General features: G+C 40.9%; 1 protein-coding gene across 1 annotated transcript; it reads left to right on the top strand.

Annotated features, from left to right (window-relative positions):
* The first annotated feature begins 2,131 nt into the window (after positions 1-2,131).
* etnk2 (ethanolamine kinase 2) lies at positions 2,132-21,493 on the top strand. Its single transcript, XM_061069977.1, has 9 exons — positions 2,132-2,409; positions 7,313-7,450; positions 7,546-7,667; positions 8,269-8,409; positions 12,005-12,147; positions 14,161-14,244; positions 14,338-14,498; positions 14,590-14,663; positions 16,883-21,493. Exons 1-9 carry the CDS (start codon positions 2,263-2,265, stop codon positions 16,953-16,955), a joined length of 1,083 nt encoding a protein of 360 aa, XP_060925960.1. The 5' UTR covers positions 2,132-2,262; the 3' UTR covers positions 16,956-21,493.
* Positions 21,494-22,798: the final 1,305 nt, after the last annotated feature.

The following is a 22,798-nucleotide window of genomic DNA, read 5'->3' as shown; positions in this document are numbered from 1 at the left end:
AGTTAATGGGGGATACCTGACTTACTGAATGATTAAATTCATTCACTGCAAAGATAAAGAAAATAACTTTTGACCCGTGTTGTCTATCGAAGGGTTTTATAAAGGAATTAAGAATGAAACTTACTCCCAGTGCCGCTGCTAGCCATTTTGATCCCCTAAGCATAACTCCTTCATGATGCCCCCCCACCCTCCGAGAAAAAAACGTTTATTTCTGCCAGTTTAACATTTTATTAAAACGAAAAAGGAAAATCTACTTTGTAAACACAGTACACAGAACAGCCAAAACATACATACACACAAGTATTGGGATGTGCAAAATCTTCGTAGAAATTAAATAGTCATCCATAAATACAAACTGAAAAGCAGAAGTATACAAGTTAGCAATCTTCTTCAATAAAGCAAAGATTTAGAAGCAAAAAAGTCACACAATTTATCATTACTGTGTAAACACACTTTGTAGAACAGCTAAAACACACACATTCAAGTATTGAGAAAATCTTCACAGCTTTGCTTTGTTGCGAGTAAACAAGCCAAATTCTCATGATTTTCTCTCCATTTGAGAGTGTTTTGAATTGTAGGCTACTATGAAACGCCCTGCCATCTAGTCCCCTTGGAAAATTAAAATCTGATGGGATTTTAAATGGACCTCTTCGTACTATTTCAACATGATCCGCGTCTTAAACTTGTGGCGGCCGAAGAGCAGGATCAGCTGGAGGGAGCACACAGGTCTCTACATTGTCACCTGCTGATGGACTCTCAATGACAGGACCTGTGCTTTCAGAGGTGATGGTTCTCTGCAGATCTGTCCCTAAACTGCTGGTAGAGGGTTGTTGATCAGCAGGGCTTGGTGTTGTGGAGTCTACAGACCTGCAAGACGTTTGCTCCTCGTCTGCATCTTCGTCTTGGTCACATGCTTCTCCTTGTACATATCTCAGAATAGACCCTGCATTAATTTAGAAATACGACGAAAAAGTATCAGTATAGAGAGAGACAAAATATTCATACAAAGAATCTTATACCGAAAAAATTATAAACATTTAAAACTGAAAGCATGCAGCCAAGGTGCTCTCTCCCTTCATTTATCAGGTAGGCCTACTTGTAAAATGCATAATGTTTAACAGTAAAATCTCAATTTAGCTTGCACCTACGTTATAACATATTTGAGTGTGCTAACATTAGCAATAACGTCAGCTAGTTCGAGGTGTATGCATAGGCTAACCATTAAATTAGCAGCACATTTCCCGTATTTAATTGACTTACCTGAAAGTGATGCACGGGCATCATCTCGCAGTTTCGTTCTCTTTCTTTTTTCTGCCCCTGACTCCTGTTGTCTTTTTGAGGCCATTTTCGAAAAGTTGACCTAGCCTACTACTGTCAAAGTTCGTCAGGCCACTGAGATAGGAAAGGGAACCCACTGTGAGCTTGGGAAGTCCTAACTTTTTTGGAGCAATTAAATATATCTCTTGTTCTGCGTGTTTTGTGATATACATGCCTAAAATGTGCCCTAATATTTCTATACTGAAATAATATCGGCATTATAATTGTAAGCTATTTTATTTCATGACGTTATTGTTGAGGGTTGATTTGTATTTCCTGTTCTAACCGGGTTGTCGGTAGTGACTCTTATTTTGAAAGGGGGTTTTAAAGGAAGTGGGTTCTGTGATGAGTGAAGTTGTAAAATGAACCTAGAATAAACGGGTGTGCTGTAGCGACCGCATGACCTGCTCTCGTCCTTTGATACAACCAAACGCTCGGATACATAATTATTATAATGTTATTATAACTATGATGATTTTTCAGTTGCATATTTTTTGGTGCCCCCCCCAGGACTTGGAGCCCTACGTACAGCGCGTAGTGCCTTTAATGAGAGACTCCAAGGCAGCAGAGTTTCATTCCATTCGACTCAAGCCGGCGTGAGGGGTGAAAGTAGGCGTGGCCGGCATCTCAGGCACGGTACAATCGGATGATCCCGGGGAGGGCGGAGCCAAGGAAGAGGAAGTGGTACAGCGGGTTGACTGCTCCCAAGATAAACCGGCGGCCAGCATCTCTACCGGCAGTGTTACCATTCATCTTCTCCAGCCTCCTCTCTTCAAAGCCACCGCTGCCCTTCGCAAGTTTAAGAACCTGACAATCACACACACACCAACACACACACACACACGGAAGATTTAGCTGCTTGCCAACCGAGCGACCCCCTTTGCATGCTGCGGTGTCTGGAAGTGAAGGAAGCGGAGATTAACGATCCAGATACGCGGCTGCAGGATGGAGACTCAGATACTGGTGCCCGTCGGCTCGCCGGTCATCAGGAAAATCCCCATCTTCGTGGACGAACATGACGTGGTGGGGGGAGCGATGGAGATCATCAAAGAGCTGAGACCGGCGTGGGACTCCAGCCTGGTCAAGACCAAGGTAAGGTTCCACCGCTATGCTAGCTTAGTTAGCACCGTGTGGCCAGGCTCAGACTGACAGCTCTACGAGGGAGCCGTGGAAACACGACACACCGGTGTTGCTTCTCCAACACCCCCCCCTCTCACTTATGAATGAGCACCTTCTTCAGGTGTTTTGTGGAACAACGTGGACTAAGCTAGCAAGACGTGGCCAGTAGGAACTCCTGTCTGTGCTAGCAAGCTAATACCGGTTAGTAGATTAGCATAAACGACACCAGGGGAATATCACATCTATCGAGCTAACGTCATTTCCCTTATCAGACAGTTTTATGTGACCAGAGTACGAAACGTGGAGCAGCCAGTCATCTGGATGAAGGCCAAGTCAGGCTGTCACCTGGTGTCGGTGTCAGCTGGTGGTGACATGGGGCTCGGTTTGGTTGGGAAACATGAGGATTGTTAATTTCTCATGGGAAAAGACACACCTAATGGAGGCTGTCACAGCTGGCTGAACTCAGCCCCAGTGTTAAAAGTCATAGAAACATGAGATGTCCTGGTGGCGTCTGGTCACTGCATACTGTTAAAAGACATTAAGACATTATTACCACACCTTATATACTTTATAAAGTGTGGAAGTGTTGATTTTACTGCCCTGAAGTTCTTGACCAACACCTCATATGGGTGTAGCAGCTCAGTGACATTTGCAACACAAATCGTCTCACCGACCTTACCTGTATATTTCAGCACCGCATGCAAACAATACTCTCTAGTGAAGAAATAAGTCTTCATGTTTTATAACCAGATTATTATTGTCTTCGTTAGAATATTGTCATTCGGACAAAGAGCAAATGCCAACAGATTAGACAGTTAACTAACACTAAACTAAAGTGGCAATATAAATTAGTTAATCGCAATACTTGACATATAGTATTGAAGTTATCCTTCAAAAATGTTTACCCTCATCGATGCTGCTAAAAAACTTTAATCCCAATGATGTTTTCCTACACTTGACATCTATTGCACTTCTGTCCGTCCTGGGAGAGGGATCCCTCACATGTGGCTCTTTCTGAGGTTTCTACATATTTTTACCTGTTAAAAGGGTTTTTAGTAGTTTTTCCTTACTCTTGTTGAGGGTTAAAGACAGAGGATGTCACACAATGTTAAAGCCCTATGAGACGAATTGTTAATTGTGAATGTGGGCTATACAAATAAAATTTGATTGATTGAATGATAATAGGAGTAAGTTATATTGAAATATTAGAGTAATAAAGGGATGTTGTTAGTTTGAATGCCTTTAAATTTCATAAACGTTTTAATTAATTCACATTCAAGTGACAGGAGCAGAAACCAGATGGTCCAGAGGTACATGAGAGGAACTGTTGCTCCAGTAGACTCGGTCCTTGTTGTCCCAGCAAGCTTTCATGTTTCTGATGCTTGTGTCTGAAAGAGACACTGTAAAACCAGTTCTGCAGACAGTCTGTTGGAAGGAACTTCATCCTGAAGTCAGAGAATTTAATGACAGACTCAGCTCTCACTTCTCGCATGGAAGAATGCTGCAACACGGTGTTTGGTTACATGTAATAGTTACAGCTCTAATGTTGTTAAATTGTGTCGCCGTGAGTTTTTAGTCAAGTCCAATCAGTTGGGTGTAATCGACATTGAAAGTTAAACTGCTGCTGCTGATAATATTAATAACTTACTGAAAATAAAAGCGGGGTTGCAACAATTGATGGTTTTCATAATCAATATTTTTTAAAGCTCCATAACATTAGAATATCATTCAAATAATGAGTGATCTGTAAAGCCAGCTGATATGGATTATTTGGGGCCAATACTGGTAAAAACCTTTTCGATACTGTTATATCGGCCAATGTTTATCTTAGAAAAGGGCAATGGTTCTTAAGATGTCGTTATCAAATCCTTACGATAAACAAATGTATTGGCTTGGTGGGTGACAGTTTAACCAAACTTAATTTAACCTTTATTCTAAATCAAAGAAAGAGAAAGAAACACAAATGTATAGAACTTTAGAATAATATAGAAAATATAAATATTTAAGCTAATGTTTAGACATTGGAAAGCAGCTACTTCTCACATTTGAGGGACTTAAATAATATCATATAGTAATATTTATAAAATAAATGAAAGGATAAATTGTTCATCGCATTAGTTATTGATAAATTGCCTTCCTTTTGGCCAACTAGTTAATCTACCCTTTTTACATAATGAAATGGTACAAAAACTTAACCTTAGATATTAGAATAAAAGTTAAAAAAAAATCATTTTTCTATCCTGCTTATCCCTTTCTTAATGGTTGAGTCAATCCCATGCAGCCCACATTGTGCAAGAGGCAGGGTTTACCCTAGGCAGGTCACCAGCTCATCACAGGGCTGACATACAACCCAACAAGCAACACTTCAGTCTTACATTAATACCTATAGTCAGTCTTAAGTCTCCAATTAATATAACCCGCATGTATTTGGACTATGGTAGGAACCAGGAGAAAAACCCACTCAGACACAGGGAGAACATCCAAACTCCTCAAAGAAAGGTCCCAGCTTTTTAAAATTAGGTGAAAAGAAAAAGGAGACACCTAACAGATTTATTCAAATTAATATTTAGGCAGCAAATAGAAAACGGAAAGTAAAGGAGTCCTATCAAGTATATCTTGATCTTTCAAAGATAACATTTTAATCCAGGGTTGGCTCTCTGCTCTTTGTTGTGTTAACAATGTCAATTAAACACTTATCTCTACTCGTTCATTAATCTATTAAAGTAACAATGGGCATCAGTCTGTATTACCTGCATGTTTGTTTCATTATCTCATGTGCTAAGAAGTTGTGAAGTCCCAGTGCGCATGTAAGTAAAGTGTGGTGTCTGAACTTTTTCTGTGGTACTGTTAGAACAAATACACAAATTCTTAGCAAATAAAATGAAAACTCAACAGACTGGTTATTTGACTGGGTTCAGGTTTAAGATATACCAGCGTGTTGACTTTTTTCTTTTGAGGTTTTGTGTTAAAGTTCATTCCATTCTGAGTCTGATATTTGTAATAATACAAGTTTGCCAGGTATAACAATATAAAGTCTACTAAATTCGACAACTACTAATTTCCATTATTGGTTGTGGTGTTTTCATGCCCCACAAATGGAGATGTGCATTTAGAATATAAATGGAAAATAGAAACAATTGTTTGAACAAGTATAACAAGCACTAATAAGTGATTCAGACAGGGCTACAGTTTTTGTTTTATTTAATGTAGTCCTGCATTCATTTGACATAATAAGGGATGTGCAGATCAAACATTTTCGGGCCCGGATCATGAAAGGAGGCACAATGTATTTTTCATGAGTCACTTGACAAATGCTGAAGGTGGTGGTTTGGTAAATAGGTTGATGGGCCTCTCAGGTAAAGGACATTGTATAGTTGATTCATCGTAAAGGATCAAGTGACTCATGTCTCATTGTCAGATCAAAGTCAATGGAGTGACACCATTTACTGCTGTGACTATTATGGTGCCATGATTTAACCCAGCTATGGCAACCGTGTGTTTACATCCTGGTGGCTAATCTCTGTGGATCGGACTACACACCTGCCACCCAGAACGTGGCAGAGTTCACCTGGCCTGCTGAAAGCCTCACTTCCACGGCTTTTCTCAATGACCGCCACCCCAAACAGCTTTTTCCCACCGGATGCTATTGTCCAGGTGTGGAATAGCAAAGCTGCATGACTGTCAATATATTCAAGTCACATCAGTTAGGAGTGAGGACAATGTGAGATTAAGTTTAGAGTTGGTTATTTTGGATGAGTCAGGAAGGATGTTCTTGAGCAGCAGGACTGTTGTTTTGATGAAAGCGGGAAGTATTAAATGTGGTGGGGAGCAGCAGGGCACTGTTGACAGAAACAGCTGCTCAGTCCCTCCACCTGGACAGGAAGACTTTTACTGTAAATACACAATGTCATTTCCAAACATCTCACACTCGCACAGAGGTTCTGATAACAGACAGATTGTGCCAGTACCAACAGAGCAGCAATCTCCTTTTACAACATTCTCACGCTGAAGACAGACTGAGTCTTCTCTGCCAAAATAATTCAGTTCAGGGCCGTGCAATCAGACCACCGAACCTAGACTCACTGATGGATGGGGGGGTGAAATGTCAGACAGTATATGGATGAATGTTTACCTCTGTCTGGGTCCAAGCTTATCGCTGTGTGTCGATGTATTGATTGCCGGTCTTAGCGGCGTATTGTGTGGCGGGTAGACTGGATCAGTCATGTTGTAGCAAGGGCGTCTGTGCTTGTGTATGTACGGTCATAACAGGGAGGCCTGTGCGCCCATCTTTGTGGTAAGTCACGTGTGGAATGTCAGATATGCGTGAGTGAGCGTCCGGGCTGGGGGCACATGTGTATGTTGTTATTGTGTTTGCAGCAGTGGGATGGGCTTGGCTCAAAGGCTTCCACTGGAGTGATGCTGCGATCCAGATATTTAAGGCTCGACCTCAGACGCAGGGGATACTTTTCTTTGGGCAGCACTTACTCACTAACTGATGCAACAGCAGCACCAACCTGCAGAAGATTCAATGTGCCTCCATTTTGCCAATGTAAAAAACTAAAAACAATTCACCAGAAGTTTAGGTTTGCAGGACTTATGGAAAAATTAGAAATAACAATAAATAACTACAATAAACTAAATGGATATTGAACTAGAAAATAAGTAATTGTATTGGCTTGAGATGAGTCTTACGGTGCAGTCTAATGCATTGTCTCAAATCTTAGTTGTACAAAACAAAACAGCAGTACTGCATTTATTGGACATCAGTTAAAATACCTCATGTGTTTTCTATTTAGAAATACACACAATAACTCAAATTCATCTTACTAGTTATTCATATGAAATAACTGTATCATATGACTCATTTTCTTCCCAGCTCTTCACTGATGGAACCACCAACAAGCTGGTGGGCTGCTATGTGGAGGAGAGTCCGGACGATGTGGTGCTGGTGCGAGTATACGGCAACAAGACAGAGCTGATCGTGAACAGAGACAATGAGCTCAAAAGCTTTCAGGTAATATAAAAGCAAATGTGTATGTGCTGTCTCTTTAAGCACCACAGATTTGTTCAATGTGCTGTTTTTTCTTTTTTTGTGTGCCTCATGTTTAGGTGCTACATGCAAACGGTTGTGCGCCCCGCCTCTACTGCACCTTTCAGAACGGCATCTGCTATGAGTTCATGCAAGGGGACGCTCTTGGGACGCAGGATGTCCGGGATCCTACCCTGCTCAGGTGTGGACATGGTACAGTCATTGGGCTACTCAAGATTTTGACGTAGCCCAGAGATGATACATTTATATAGTATTGGGAGCTAGAGGTTTGCTCAGAACCCTTTTGTGGTTTCTTTTTTCCACATAGGATCTTAGACTATTTTAAAATGCCTCAACATTGCAGGAGAGTCCAAAGTGAAGCATCCACTAATAAGTTACATGCAGATGATACAAAGGAAAACAAATAAACACGGGCCCATCCCAAAAATATTTGTACAAAAGTATTGCTGGTGGCCTGGATTATCAACAGAAATGTGCCCAAAGCAGTCAATTCTAATTCTTTATTTGGTAATGCTCAATGTCCTTGATGTTTTTTACCACATTATTTGGGTCAGCTCAGTGTGTATTACATAAAGTGTTGTTTTCATTAGACTTCTTTCCGGAACTCTGCAAGAGATTCTTGTCCTCATCTAACCTTGTAGATAGCATTATCTTAACTCTGAAGCATGGCTGTCGGTCACTAGATCCTTGGAGTTCATTGTAATCATGTAGAAAACAGTCTAATCGTTCATGTTGAAAATCCCATCGTGATCTTCTGTTTGTGTATTTTTGTCTCCTCTCAGAATGATATCCGGGGAGATGGCTCGTATCCATGCAATCCACGCACACAACGGCTGCATCCCCAAACCCGACCTCTGGATCAAGATGAGACAATACTTCTCTCTTGTGGCCACAGAGTTCACAGACCAAGCCTCCAACATCAGGTCAGATCAGGAGTCCAGCCAAATCTTTTATGAGGGCCAATGTGCACCACGCAACCCTCAAATGTGTTTATCAATTACCTGAGCCCAACACGACACAAAATCCACCCCATGCATTATGAATTATAATCTGGTTGGAGAGGGATGTGGGTTGTTTTATATCCCAATGACAAGACGCTCTCTGGCTTAGCAACATTAACTTCAAACATGATGCAGATATGTAGGAGCAGATGCTACACAGATACTCTCTCCATTCAAAAAAGATTATCTGAAGTAAACATAATTGTCTAGTCCAGTCATTCCCAAAGTGTGAGCCGCGGCCCCCTGGTGGGCTGTCAAGCCACTGCAGGTGGGCCGTGAGATGTCATCAGAAAATAAATAGATAAAAAAGTTTCAGATTTGTAAGTAAGCGTTGATTACCACAAAACATGTATAATTTATTTTTTTAAGTAATCATCACAGTTATTGAAACAAAGACATGAGATTTAAATTCAACGTTCTTATTTTATTTGACCTATATAGCAGGTGTCATTGTTTTTGCTGACTGTCACATTAACACCTGACCGCATCATTAGCGGGGGAATCATAGGTGAGGGAGAACTTTGTCGTGTGCTGGGTCGAGCAAGATGGAGCAGAGGAAAGCTGTTAATGACGAAGGGGAATCAGAAAGTCAAACTGAATCATTCGAAACTAAAAAGATGACTTGCAGAAAGGATTAAAGGTGTGGTTGGGCCGCACACATTTTTCAGTTTTCAAATTAGGCCGCGGCATTCTTAAGTTTGGGAAAGTTGTCAAAACTAGCCAATCTCCCAGTTTCCAAACCTAAGCTTGAATCATTCACCAATAACTATATAGTGAGCACGCCATTTTGTAGCGTTTTTAATACCCTATATAGTGGACTTTTCTTATCCTACAGTGCATCGTCAAAAGTATAGAACAACAGATGGTGACTAACTGTGCAACATGAAGTATCATGCATTGCACTCCTATTAAGTGTTAAATAAACATTTAATGATCACATTGTCGCTCTTGGATGTCGTAATCCTGTCACAATGACCCAATTACAATGTAGGCTCAACATCGTGATGCCCGTCAGACATCGTCGTCGGACGAACCCTGGGGATTTCAGACACAACCATTGTCTTTTGTTGGGGCTAATGTAGTTAGCATATTAGCATTTCAAACATAGTGTTACATACATACGTACAGACTAGCAGAGATGCTAGCATGGCTGTGTAGAGTCATAGTCTTGTTATTTAGAAGTTAAAAGTGCTATATGTATCAGCATGTGGAGGTGATGGTCACTTGCCAACAGCTTCTGTCATCATTTCATTTACAAGCCAAAGGGATACAATACACCCTCTGAGAAAAGAAAGTTAACTTCAGTAGAAGCTAAGAAGTGATCGGAATAAAAGCAAGAGAAGAGTTGACATCAGCACTGCTTTCCACTGCTGGACACAGCTCTTTGTAAGTGAAGGAGTTAAGACTAATGCTGACCACACAATGTTTCTGCCCAATTGATGAGTAAACAGCTGTAAATGCTAATATTGTCTACTCAGACAAAAACAGAACCTAATTAAGGTCTTCAGAGAAATAAATGTGGATTATAAAAATTAAATACAACAACCCTTTCATGTGTTGCAATCAATCTAAAGCCTGTTGATATAGTGTGTAATAATGAAAGAAAGGAACATTAGAGGTCAAGGCTATAGATCATCTGTAGATATGATAATCAGATCGTTCTCTGAGCAGACACAGAAGAGTTAATGGGAGTTCACGCTGAAGATGGTTCACTTTGCTTCTTGACACAACCTGTGGACAAAGGTGGACAGTTTCATAACCGGGCCACCTGCCCAGTCACAGCTGATATCTTTGCTCTAATGGCTATTAGATTAAGTCCAGCATGTGGTTTATATAACTGTAACAGTAACAGGCGAATGGATTATGGAGTCTGAGGCATGCAGTGGGCCAGCAGATGTTTGCTTAGCTCTGTGTATCGGGTCACTTTCCTCTCTTCCTTGGTAACACAGATAGCTTGAGTGCCCAGCTCCAGGACAGCAGACACTTGTTACAACACCGTCTGGATCACGGTTTAAAAAACCCACATTTTAATGTGCATTTGCAAAGAACTGGCAGATGTCTGTGTGACGTGTTATATTCCCATGTAAGAGAAAGTTATGGCAAGTAAAGGTGAGGCAGCGAGTCAGGAAGAATATCTGATGTGTGTGGGGATTCTTCCTGATTTGGTGTTCTCTCAGGAGGGATGTGCCATTTGCCCACAAGAGGAGCGGCAAGTATGGATTTCTTGTACCTGTATAAACGTGGTTAATAATTAATGGGTATGTTTGATCAGTAATATAATTGTTAAAAAATTGTCTTCACTGACAAGTGGGTTCATATTTTATGTATCTTTAAGATGTTGAGTATTTTGATCTTTGTCACGCTTTGGTGTGTGCGCCCAGGTATCGCTGAGAGAGACAGTGGTCTGAGAAGAGGATTCAAACTGTTTTATGTTATATTATTACAGTGGAAACAATCTGATGAGACCTGCGGTGTCGTAATGTTCTTGGTGTGTGTCCTGAACTCACTACATGTCTCATGTCTTTTATTTCACTCCTTCAACAAACAATTGCTTATACTGTCTAGACTGAGGTTTCTACAGCAGGTGACAGTGGAAACTAGTGCTTTTGCCTCAGTGGTGCCAAAATCAACAGAAATGAAAACGTCCTTGTAGGACCTTTTTAACCTTAAAGTGAGGGCACATTTTCCGGGGTAGAGAGTAAGGTAGTCAGGCTAGTGGTAGTTCTTATTAAGATTTGAGAAAGTGTCCTGTAAACTAATTTAATGTCTATGTAATGTCTTGTCTGTGCGCTTCTTTACCCAGCCTCCCTCTCTGTTGTCTCTCGTCTCCTGCTACCAGGCTGACTGTGACCGTGGATTAAATCTCATAAGCACATTACAGTTAGCACAGGGGTCTCTGCTCAGCACTCTGGTCTGGTTGGCTAAGCCACTGACTCGTTGACTTAACCCTTTCTCCACTAGCCAATAATACCACTGTCAGACGGACACAGGTGATCTGAATGGGTCAGCGTGTCGCCCAACTTCGGCTGGACATTGGTTGGATGTATCAACGTTCAGTCGGCCTGTCTCATATGCACACAATTGGAAAAGGTCAAATATTTTAATACATGGTGATAAATGAATACTATACAGTGATAGATTAGATCACAGGTCAAACATTTATAGTCATAGGAGACATAATACTGTGTCCATACTGAGCTGCAGCACTATGTGTATCCACTGGGAGCATGTTTCTCTGTCACTTTGATCGCAGGAGAACAGCTGGGCAGTGCCCCAGCCTGTGCATTGTTAGTGCATGTCGAATTAGCTGTTTTCACATCCCACACAGGTTGCTCCTGCTCAGTAATGATACCAAAACAATGAAAGGTTGTTTATTAATATCCACAATATGTACGTAGTAAAACAGTTCCTGTCACTTTCCCTTACCATGCATACAGGGCCCAGTGTTGTGTTTGCAGAACCTGAAGTGTGCTGACATTTTCTTCTCTCTCGATCTGTCTCTGTGTTCTCTGCCCAGGATCCAGCAGGAGGTGCCCAGCAAGGCCGTTCTGGAGGAGGAGATGGTTTGGATGAATGAGCATCTATCCAAACTTGGCTCCCCTGTAGTGCTTTGCCACAATGACCTGCTCTGCAAGAACATCATCCACAACGAAAAAGAGGGTGGGTACCCTCTAGTAAATCCCAGTATCCCACATTTATTTCTCAACTAACAACCAGAGTGATCTCATCGCACTGCAGCACTCCACATGTGAAGTGATGTCACATTACATTACATATAATTTAGCTGAAACATTAATCCAAAGCAACTTATAATAAGTTTATTCAACCATGAGGGTACAAACCCAGAACAGCAAGAATCATTAAGTACATAGGCTTAAAAAAAGCCAAACTACAAAGTGTTACATATAAGTGCAACTAAGCTCAGCTTTCTCAACTTTTTGAGATTTGACAATGGTTATTAGACCATCATCTTCTTAACCAAGGTGTAGTCAGAGGGACATGTGTTTTTAAAATGCAGCCTCTGGATGAACTGCAGAGGTCGGATGGCACTATTAGGCTGATCAGCCAGGAGGGAGTCTAGGCGTGAGATGACCAGAGCCTGGACCAGAACCTGCGCCACCTTCTGAGTGAGAAGGGGACTTATTCTCCTGATGTTGTGCAGCATGTATCTTCACGATCTGGTTGTTGCAGCAATGTTGGTAGTGAGGAAGAGTTGACTGACAAGTGTCACACCCAGGTTCCCTGCAGTCTGGGTGGAGGCTAACACGGAGTTGTTCATGGTGATAGTAAGGTCATGGGTCGTAGAGCCTTTCCTTGGAAGGAAAAGTAGCTTGGTCTTGTCAAGGTGGATTTTTAAGTGGTGTGCGGACATCCACTGAGAGATGTCAGTCAGACAGGGAGAGATTTGTGCTGCTACCTGTGTTTCAGATTGGGGGAAAGAGATAATTAGTTGGATGTCATCCACGTAGCTGTGGTAGGTAAAGACATGTGAGTGAATGACATAGCCGTGAGAATAGGTGGGCAAAGAAAAAAGGAGAGGACCCAGGACAGGACCTAGATGGACTCCAGTAGTGAGAGGACAAGGTTCTGACACAGTTCCTCTACAAGTTACCCAGAAGGGGGGCGGCCTTTGAGGTAGAATGTGAGCAGGGAGAGTGAAGAGTCTGAGAGACCCAGATTCTGAAGTGAGGAAATAAGGATCTGGTGGTTCACTATGTCAAACGCAGCAGGAAGGTCTAAAAGGATGAGGACCGAGGAGAGAGAGTCTGCTCAAACAGTGTGAAGAAGGTTGTTATGTACGCTCAAGTGCGTTGGAGATAAAAGGAAGAAGAGAGACAGGTCTGTAGTTGTTTACTTCCGATAGGTTGAGGGTGGGTTTCTTGAGGAGAGGGTTAATTCTGAGAAAAGGAAGAAGGTCAGTAGCAATAGACTGGTGAGCTAGATGTGGTTGATGGAAAGCTACTTTCAGACTGTTGGTTTGGAGAATGGGGAACGCATTGAGTCGGACAACCACAGAGCTGGGGATGGCTTGCGCATCTGCGGTTAAGTAAGAGGACAGGAAGAAGCGAATGTTGCGACAGACAGGTACAGAATCTGTTGGTCAGATTGGGAGAGTGGGAGAGAGTAAGAGATGATGTTGTACATATTTTTAGATATGGGCTGAAACATAGAATTGTTTTCCATATGAATAAAACATTCAAGGAAGATTATTCTACTCGCAAATATTCACATTATGACAATGAAACAAAGGAATTGGTGTCAAAAATGTGTGTTTGCTTTACAATTCCCACAATTTATAAGGCATCAAATTTATGTCCTGTTTTCTGCATGCTCTACCTAGTAGCATGAATATTCTGGAAAGCCTCCTGTTGTTGTTATTAAAGTGTCTGACTCCGACAATCTCCTAATGCGTTCTTCATACGTGAAATGCAAGCTCCGCAAAATGTTCTGACGCATTTCTCTAGACATTTTCTGGAATTAATGTCTCACAACTCGGCTATAGTCGAAAACTGAGCAGAAAAGGGCCTCTCTGACAATGTCTGAGTTGCTAGGACATCAACGGTCAATTGAGTTCTGAAGTGGGGCTTTCCATTTTTCATAACTAGGATTAAAGCTGCACCAGGCTGCACCCTTCTCAGACCTAAATACTTTGTACATGTGATGTGTTTTCAGGTCATGTTCGGTTCATTGACTATGAATACTCCAGCTACAACTACCAGGCCTTCGACATCGGCAACCACTTCAACGAGTTTGCAGGTTTGTTGAACCACAGCGTGATTTGTCTGTTAGGGTAAATCTTAAATTCATGTACTGTAGTATAGCTTCTTATACCACCATGTGTGTGCTCAGGTATGGCTGAGTTGGACTATGGGCTGTACCCCAGTCAGGAAATGCAAATGGACTGGCTCAAAATTTACCTGCAGGCCTACAAACTCTTCACCAAGAACACAGAGGAGGTCAGCCCGCGGGAGCTGGAGACACTCTATGTACAGGTCAACAAGTTTGCTCTGGTGAGGAAGAAAATTTTGGCAAACACGCACTCACATGCCCTGTGTCTCACATGACCTGACCTTACCTGATATCTGATTTGTCTCCCCCAAGGCTTCTCACTTCTTTTGGGGCTTCTGGGCACTCATCCAGGCAAAATACTCCTCCATCGATTTTGACTTCCTCGGGTAAGTGTGTGTGTGACTGTGTGTGGAGCCCCCCTGTGTAGAATATTGCATATCAAATTACATTTTTTGAACTGTGTGGGTTAAACAGAACTTAATGAAAAGCTGAAACTGAAAAACCTGTAGTCCGCATCCCTCTCATTTCATTTTTTAACATCCATTCCGCTTAACACCTCGTGACCACACACCTGTAACACTAACATAAAACCAAGAGGGCAGTCGAAATGTTCATTTCGTAAAGTTTCACCGTTTCTAAGTCCTTACGGCTTCTCACATCTTTTCGGCCTTGATCTCCGGACGTTTTAAATCAGGATCAAGGAATAGTGATTTGGCAAGGAGATCAAATGGACTTTCAACCCAGCCCAGGTTTGCCTCCACTAGTGGTTTACATCGAGGAAGTGGTCCTAAAGAGGTTCATGGACTACAAACAAATCACTCTAGGGCTGGGAATCTCTGCACCTCACGACTCTATCGATCCAGAGGGCTACAATTCTATGAATAATTTTCTATCACTGTACGACTGCTAGAGGTGTACATCTTCACTAGCTTCAATATGGCACTTTAAAATAGTATTTTAGACGGTTACTGTTACCACAAGTGTTGGAATTTACAAAATAAGTGTTTTAACTCAAAAATCTCAGTCTGTAACAGTTGTCAGTGCTCTCCATTCTGATTTGACACTCATTCAGTTTAGACCTGTGTGCTGCATCTTTAGTCTCTACTGCATAAGGGTCACCCTCTGGTGCAGTACTCCGATGGTCAACAAGTGACTTAAAGCTGATCTTTATAAAAACCTTCTGTATTAATATTTATGTTTCTGGATAAATGGGGTGTGGCTTCTTAGTCTCTGGGTGAGTGGGTGAGAAAATATTTTATATTTGTCTGGTAAAGTTAATTATTAAATTACTATATCCTGAATGTATTAAAATGAAAAGGGTATTGACAGTTTGGTGATTTGCTGTAACCCCAACTGGACCAATGAAGGAGAGACAGCTAATGCTAGATAGAAATCCTTCTTTATATAATGTAAGACAAACACAACAATGAAGGTATGAGACCAACAAGTGACACAGCAGATGTTAAGATGACATGAATGAGAGTAAAATCTGGTTTGAATCAGGGTTAAAGTTATAGCAAGCTAAATTAACAGTAATCAATTTTCCTTGTGGGAACTAGTAAGTTTTATGTGCACGTTTATATTTCACCATTATAGGTGGAAACCAGTGGCAGCTAGTGATAAAATGTATTGGACAAACAAACTTAAGCTAGACTCAACAAAACAGAACAACACACAATATGCCAGTCCTGTAGCCTTCAAACATGTAGCCTCATTGTGTTGTCTAAGTGACTGTGGGAACTTTAATGCTGTTTGCATTTTCCAGAGAGATGTATTAGGTTTCGCACCCCGTCGTTGTCCACAGTACCTCCGTGCCAACACTTTATGAAAGACTGTTTTTGTATCAAAATTACCAGATTTGCAGCAATTCCACCAGAAGTAGCCAAAACTTTGCCGGTCAGCTCGGCAGCGGAAGTAACTCAGTGACGATCGACCAATCACAATAGATGTAAAGAAACGTAAATCGATACCAATTCTCTGTAAATAAAAGTGGGAGTGTGTGGGGTGCAGAGAGCTGCGTTCTGTGGAAAATCTGCAACAACCAATATATAAGCAGCCTCAGTTCCCATGGTTTCCCAGACTTTTAGAACTTACATTTACTCTAATTTGGCCGGTGCCCCACACCAGGAAGTATGTATTTAGGCAGAAATTAAACCAATACAATTTAAAAAAAAATGTTATTGAAAACTCAAAGGTGCTCACCCACAATGAGCATTGTACTAGTAAAATATTATTGCAGAATTAAATTAAATCAAAAATGTTTATTTACATTTTTTTTCAGGATGGTGGAGGGGGCATCGCCCCTTATTGACAGGCCCCCACTGGTAGAAACTAGTTAGCCTAGCATGCTAGTTTCTAGCTTAGGGAAACATTTTGATGAGCGATCTGTCCTTACAAATTGTTGTTTGTAATTAATGGACAAAGACATCTGTAATGGTAATGAACCAAAAGCAAATGTCAATTTGTAATAACATTTGAAGGCCTTATCTTTGTTAGACATATTTGAACCTGTTTTGAAGGATGGAAAATGTTGCACAGCAGTGGTGAATTAGAATTAAATTTTTACTTCTCTACTGGACTGATCCTTCCTATATGTTTGTTGCAGGTACGCTGTGCTTCGCTTCAACCAGTACTTCAAGACCAAACCTGCGGTGATGGCCATGCAGATCCCAGAATGAGAGGAGATGAGGCAGGATTAGACAGAATGAGAGGAGATGAGACAGGATTAGACAGAATGAGAGGAGAAGACAAGCAGGAGGGTGTAAAAGGTTTTGCGGTGGGAACTCTTCTCAGTGAGCCAGTTGCCAATGGAGCACTGCTTGGTACCTGGCATCCTTTTTCTGCAACAAGCACAGTTGCTCTTTTATTCCTCCAGACTTGGCTCCACATCTGTCACAACTCTAGCTCAACAACTATAAAACTTCCATGAGTTCATTGTGTGTATGTTCTTAGTTTATCTCTATAAACCTGACGCCTTGCTTTCCCTCAGCAGCTGAACCAGTCGTAGTGAACACAGCAGTCTGGGTTTGGGGAGAGGTCACTGCTTTACTGTCCTTCACACCAGGGCCAAAATGTTCCAAATCGCTGGTAATGAAGGTCAAAAGCGGGATGGCACTGTAAGGACAGTTAGTTTCTCCTGTTCTGTGCATTGTATCTGTGGCTCAATGCCACGTCCTCATTACAGTTATAAACTGGCTACAGATGCTTTTCACCTGGGATTCCTCAAATTCTGCATATGGTGTGCAGTGAGAACATTCCTCCTGTTAACAATTCTAATCTACCTGATCCTTCATTTGCATTTCTCAGTTTTTGGTGCTAAGTGCTTGTGGCTGTGATATCTCTGCACTGTACTTCCCAGAGTCCGCCTGTGCATCTGTTGCTCCGAGTGGCACTGTGCCGTCTCCTTTCCTCTGATTGATGCAGTTTGAGCTTCTGTCGGTTCCTCCTCTAACTTTTGAGCAAACTGCTGTTGCTGCTGATGAAGTATGAAAACTACTTTTCTTTGAGCTCGTGGACTTTTCTCCTCGAAAGACCAACCTGACACTTTAAGATGTGTGGCGCGACAAAAGGAGAAGCCTTTCAATGACTGGCAGTACGTTGAATCACTATTGTGTTCTAGCAGTCGGTGATAGAGAGAAACTAAATGTGCATTTTGTTATGTTTGTAGATTATTTATCTCAGGTCAACTTTTTGTTCACTTTGGGTTGTTTTAGTTGGAGCAGGGGAGCAGCAGTAGATATGAAGGATACACGTGTGAAGGCCACTTTAATCTCTGTCCATTTCTGTCCTCAAACCATTTTTCCACCTCCTTGACTTTTATGGTAAAAGCGACACGCTCTGTTAAACTCGCCAGACCTCTTGGAAAATCCCCTCTCCTCTAATGCTTTACCGCTCCTCAGTTTACCATCTTTATTCTCCTCCCACCACAGTCAGGTTTCATCCCTCACTTTGCCCACAGATGTTGAGACTGTAACGCCTGTTCCATTGGACAACTTAACATCAGAGACTGCTCTCAGCTCAACTCTGTAATCCAGTCACATCACAGACCTACAGCCAAATATGTCTTACATAATCACACATTGCGTAATTCGTGTCGAGGGTGAAATTGAATGTAGCTTTAAAAAGGAGCCAGTAATGGGTTTTCTGGGGCTCACTGTCAATCATGAGATCACCTCTGTCCCTTCCAGAGAGGAGTAAATCAACCCTTAAACTGGGACTCCAGTGTTTGAAATACTTTTGCAAATATGAAAAAAATTGTGATGAAAACTTTTTGTAGGTCCAAAGCATGAAATCATACGATTGACTCAGGTGACGTCCCTTGAGTTAGCCATGGTGTGGTCTGGAGACTTCAAACAATACAAAAGTCTACAGATGTGGAGTTTGAAATAAGTGAGTTTACAGAGTAGTGATGTAGCACATGACATGAGAGGAGTAATAGCTCCTGGACTATGGATTGTATGTATGATATGCACAATGAACACATTTGAACAAGGATGTGGATGTTCAGATTTCCGAATTTGACTCCACTCTGCAAATGTGACACTCCAGTTACCTGCTCCTCATCTCTGCTTGAGGCTATGGTTTGATTCCCATTGGGGCTCTTTGCACCATGTCCACTCTTAGTATTGCATTTAGGGGGGAGCCAAGAAACAGATTTATAATACAAATTTAATCAAAAAAGAATCAGCGGAAATATACTGACTTTACTCCAGTAAAGGATTTCTATTTGGAGATTGTTGTCTCCAGGTCCAGGCTGAAATGACTCAATAGATTATCACCTGCATACATCACTTATTGTTTTAGTTATTAATTACGAACTGTCAACATTTGTTAAATAATGCTTCCTAGAGTCCATAAGTGGTCTCTTAATTGTCTTGGTTATGACAATTTAGCATTTATGATATTTTAAATCTCAACCCCGCGCACGCACTTCCTTAACCAACAGGACAGGATTCAGTCCTCCTTCCCATCATTGACGTAATCACTTATCTGTCCGGTCCGACGACTGGTAAATACATACCTCAATCTCTCTGAAGCTGTTCATTCAAGCTGGGCTCCAGAAAAGACGAGGGACTTCTCTATGACAACCACACAAATTGACTGGGGGGGGGAACACTGAGCTCATTTGTCCCCCACACAAGGTCTCACGTAACTGACAAGTTTAATAATTTCCAAGGTGAGCGGCAGCCTTTTAAACAACAGAACACACCGAGACCAACTGACGATATTGGTTTTCAATCATCAGTGCTTTTAGATTGGTCACATTTATGTCTGAAATGTGTCCATGGATCTTAGACTCAGAAGTGATGATAAGAGCTGTCTGAATGTGAATTATAACTCATTTTAGTGCTCTGTGAGGCTAAATTAATTTAAGAGGTTACTTAGTGGAAGACGAACTGGCAATTATTTGGGAGCAAAAACCAACCAAGAGACTTTTCCTGAAAAAAATAAAATAAAAAAAATAAGTGCAATCATGGACAATAATAGTTAATTTTTAGGGTGAGAATAATCGAGAGGCTCTTATTTTAGGGAACTAATAGTGGAGTAATCTGCTTAGTAGATTTGCAGACAAAGGCCAAATTAGTGAGCTTGCTGCTTGAATGCACAATCCTAATATCCTGTTCGGAATGTAGCCTAGATGAAGAGGGCATTTGCACTCGATGAGCTTCTCCATTCACCTAATGAAGGATACTGTCCCTGAGTGGACCTCATCTGTTGACACAGTTTAGTTTCAGGCTTATTATATTTCCACTGAAACGACATCACTAGTTCACTAGTGTTAAAGGCTGTAGGGTTGAATTGAAAACATTCCACAGAGGAGTGCCTACATTTTTGCTCACCTTACCCACCATGTAGTGTCGAACCACAATGTTTGTCACCAATTGTTTGTGTTACTGAAATTGGTTCAGTCCCGTGTCACAGAAACTGCAGCAGAGTGAGAATTCAAACTGCTTTTTTAGTAGGTGTTTAGTTTCTCTTTAAATACAAAAACTACATCTATGTTACACATTAGACATAACTTCAAGTCCAATGTACTCTTACTATCTTTTTCAGGAGCTTTCAGATGCACCATATAGTCTTGGTTAATAGTTTTTTCTCAATTGTCATATTGATCTGTAGAGAGATCTGTTAAATAATAACTTTATTCATATTCTGCCTTTCAAAACATATGTGACCGGCTTCACACAGAGGGAAAATAAATTCTAAAACAAGAAGCAACTACAATGTCTTTTTACAATCAAAGACCGCAGATCAAATAATACATTCAATTAAATGTAATGGCAAAAGAAAAGGATAAAAGAATATGAGGCCTGGAAAAAGGGAGTAAGTGGAATGAGGGAATTTGTATACCGTGATCTTCAATGTTTTAAAAAAATATGTTAAGTTCATGGACCTTCAAATATTCATAGGCATGTGATTGGAAGGGAGAAAATTTACATGTTTACCAAAAGGTTAGCTGAAGTAAGCTGAAGGTTTTGCACTGACAGTTGCAGATGTACAAGCCATAGAATGAAAAGGAGAAGTTAAACTTCATGCAAGTATCATATTCATGCTCTGAATAATGTATGATTCTTATTAACATTAATAGAAGCAACGTTGACTTCATCACTACATACTGGGTAAGGTGACACTGAGCCAAACGAGAAGCTACTGTGAATATTTCATGAAGTTCATGATACACTTTCACTGTTTCTGTGGCGACCACTCTGATTCCAGACTGGCTGTCTGAATTACCTATTGGCCATCAAAGATGTCCCCCTCTTTGTGTTTGGCCTTTTTATGGTGGTTGAAAGCATTTTTAAAAAGGGTTTATTTATTAACTGAATCTAACACTGTTTTTAACACATTTTCTTTTATTGTTTTCCAATCATACCAAAATGGTTACCTTCAGAGAGTTTGCATTGCAGTTCATTTGAGATTAACTATTTTTGTGTGCAAACACTGTACAGATAATTGTTTCTTTTTATGCCGATATTCACTTTTTGTAAATGCTTTGACTTGAAATGTAGAGCGAGCCAGTGTTTGGCCTGTAGATGTGACTTTGTAATGTGCTCATCCACTGAGTCAGTGTGTGCGGCCGGTGGAGATGGAGGATGTACATACTGTAATAAATACTGTGAAGCTTACTGTACACTACAGTGATCCTTCACCTCTCTGTAGGAGTGGCAAGGAGAATTATTTAACAGTTGTCAGTGAATATTTCCATAAAAATGTATAAAATGGGTAAAAACGTGTCTTCTTGTTGTTTCTGTTGTCTCAGAATTGGTGGGAATTCATAAAACAGCCAATATGTGACTTTTCTTTTGTTGAGACTCCAGTTTCCTCCCGTGTTTGTGTCTGTGTGCCAGCTGACCCTGTGCCGTGGCCCTGGCTGGAGGAAGAAAGGCGGAACTTGTGTTGGAGGACATCCTGCTAAAAACACACACACACACTCACACTTCTGTCTTCCAAGATGTTAGACAACGGAACATTTCTTTTCCTACACATTTATATCATTGCCAGTAGAATAATCGAAACGCATTTAGCTGCCAAATCACAGGAGCGACTGTTTTGAGAGTGACACTTGTGTACCTTTCAGAATCTGCATCGGATTAATATTAAGAAAATAATCTCAATGCTTTTACTGGAACAAGTTCAGGCTATCATAATTAATAAATTTCTGGTTATTTCGTCTGAGAGATTTGCAACAGTGATGTCATATATTTCTTTGCACCAGTAAGAATCATTAGTTGACAGTTATGGGCTGTGTCATGTGATGTCCAGGTTGTGTCACACTCACTCAAATTAGGCACAGTGTTAATTACACTCTTCACCTAGATGGTTTTTAGTAATTTATCTACAATCAAAATGTAGAACTGCTTATTTACATTCATAGCTGGAGACATGATGGATTGTAGAACTCAGGATTTATTAATATATATGACTAACTTTTGCTTATGGCTCATTAGAAATTTGTAATACCACTATCCATCATTAAAGTCATACTAACTATAACTGCAAACCACTTGATGAAATATTACTGACGCTGAAATTGCAAGTAATTAATTATTATGCAAATAATTTACATAGAATATTAAATGTATACACATTAGTCATTTTTCTATACAGTACAAACTAAAAAGTCATTTCATGGTGTTTTCACAGTATTTTTTACTCTTAAGCATCACACAGTCCCACACACGTTCAGGTAATTACACCTGTGTCCCATGTAGGTGTGTGGTTCCAGAGGGACATCATGGACAATATCTACCAGTGTCATTACTTACTGCTGTGTCCAAATATCTGCTTATCCAAGTTTCCTGGTTGGTTTTTGATTAACTGACATTTGTAAGGCAAATATATGATATGGGAGAACAAGGTGTCATAATGTGTGAATGTTGGTATGTGCTGAGAAGAGTTGAGGCTGTATATCACCGGGGGGGCGTCCTCTGGGAGACCTGGACTATGGAGCAAAGTAATTACTGAACCAACCACGACCTGTAAGGAGAGTTTCAAACAACCCGGTAACTTATGCTTATTT

This window comes from Limanda limanda, chromosome 4, assembly GCF_963576545.1.
Source record: "Limanda limanda chromosome 4, fLimLim1.1, whole genome shotgun sequence".
NCBI lineage: Eukaryota > Metazoa > Chordata > Actinopteri > Pleuronectiformes > Pleuronectidae > Limanda > Limanda limanda.
This window is presented reverse-complemented; position numbering and strand designations above follow the sequence as displayed.

Coding starts and splice junctions, on each gene's coding strand:
- etnk2 (XM_061069977.1), top strand. CDS start 2,263: ATGGAGACTCAGATACTGGTGCCCGTCGGCTCGCCGGTCATCAGGAAA. Junction 2,410..7,312: donor CCAGCCTGGTCAAGACCAAG/GTAAGGTTCCAC, acceptor TTTTCTTCCCAG/CTCTTCACTGATGGAACCAC. Junction 8,410..12,004: donor GACCAAGCCTCCAACATCAG/GTCAGATCAGGA, acceptor TTCTCTGCCCAG/GATCCAGCAGGAGGTGCCCA.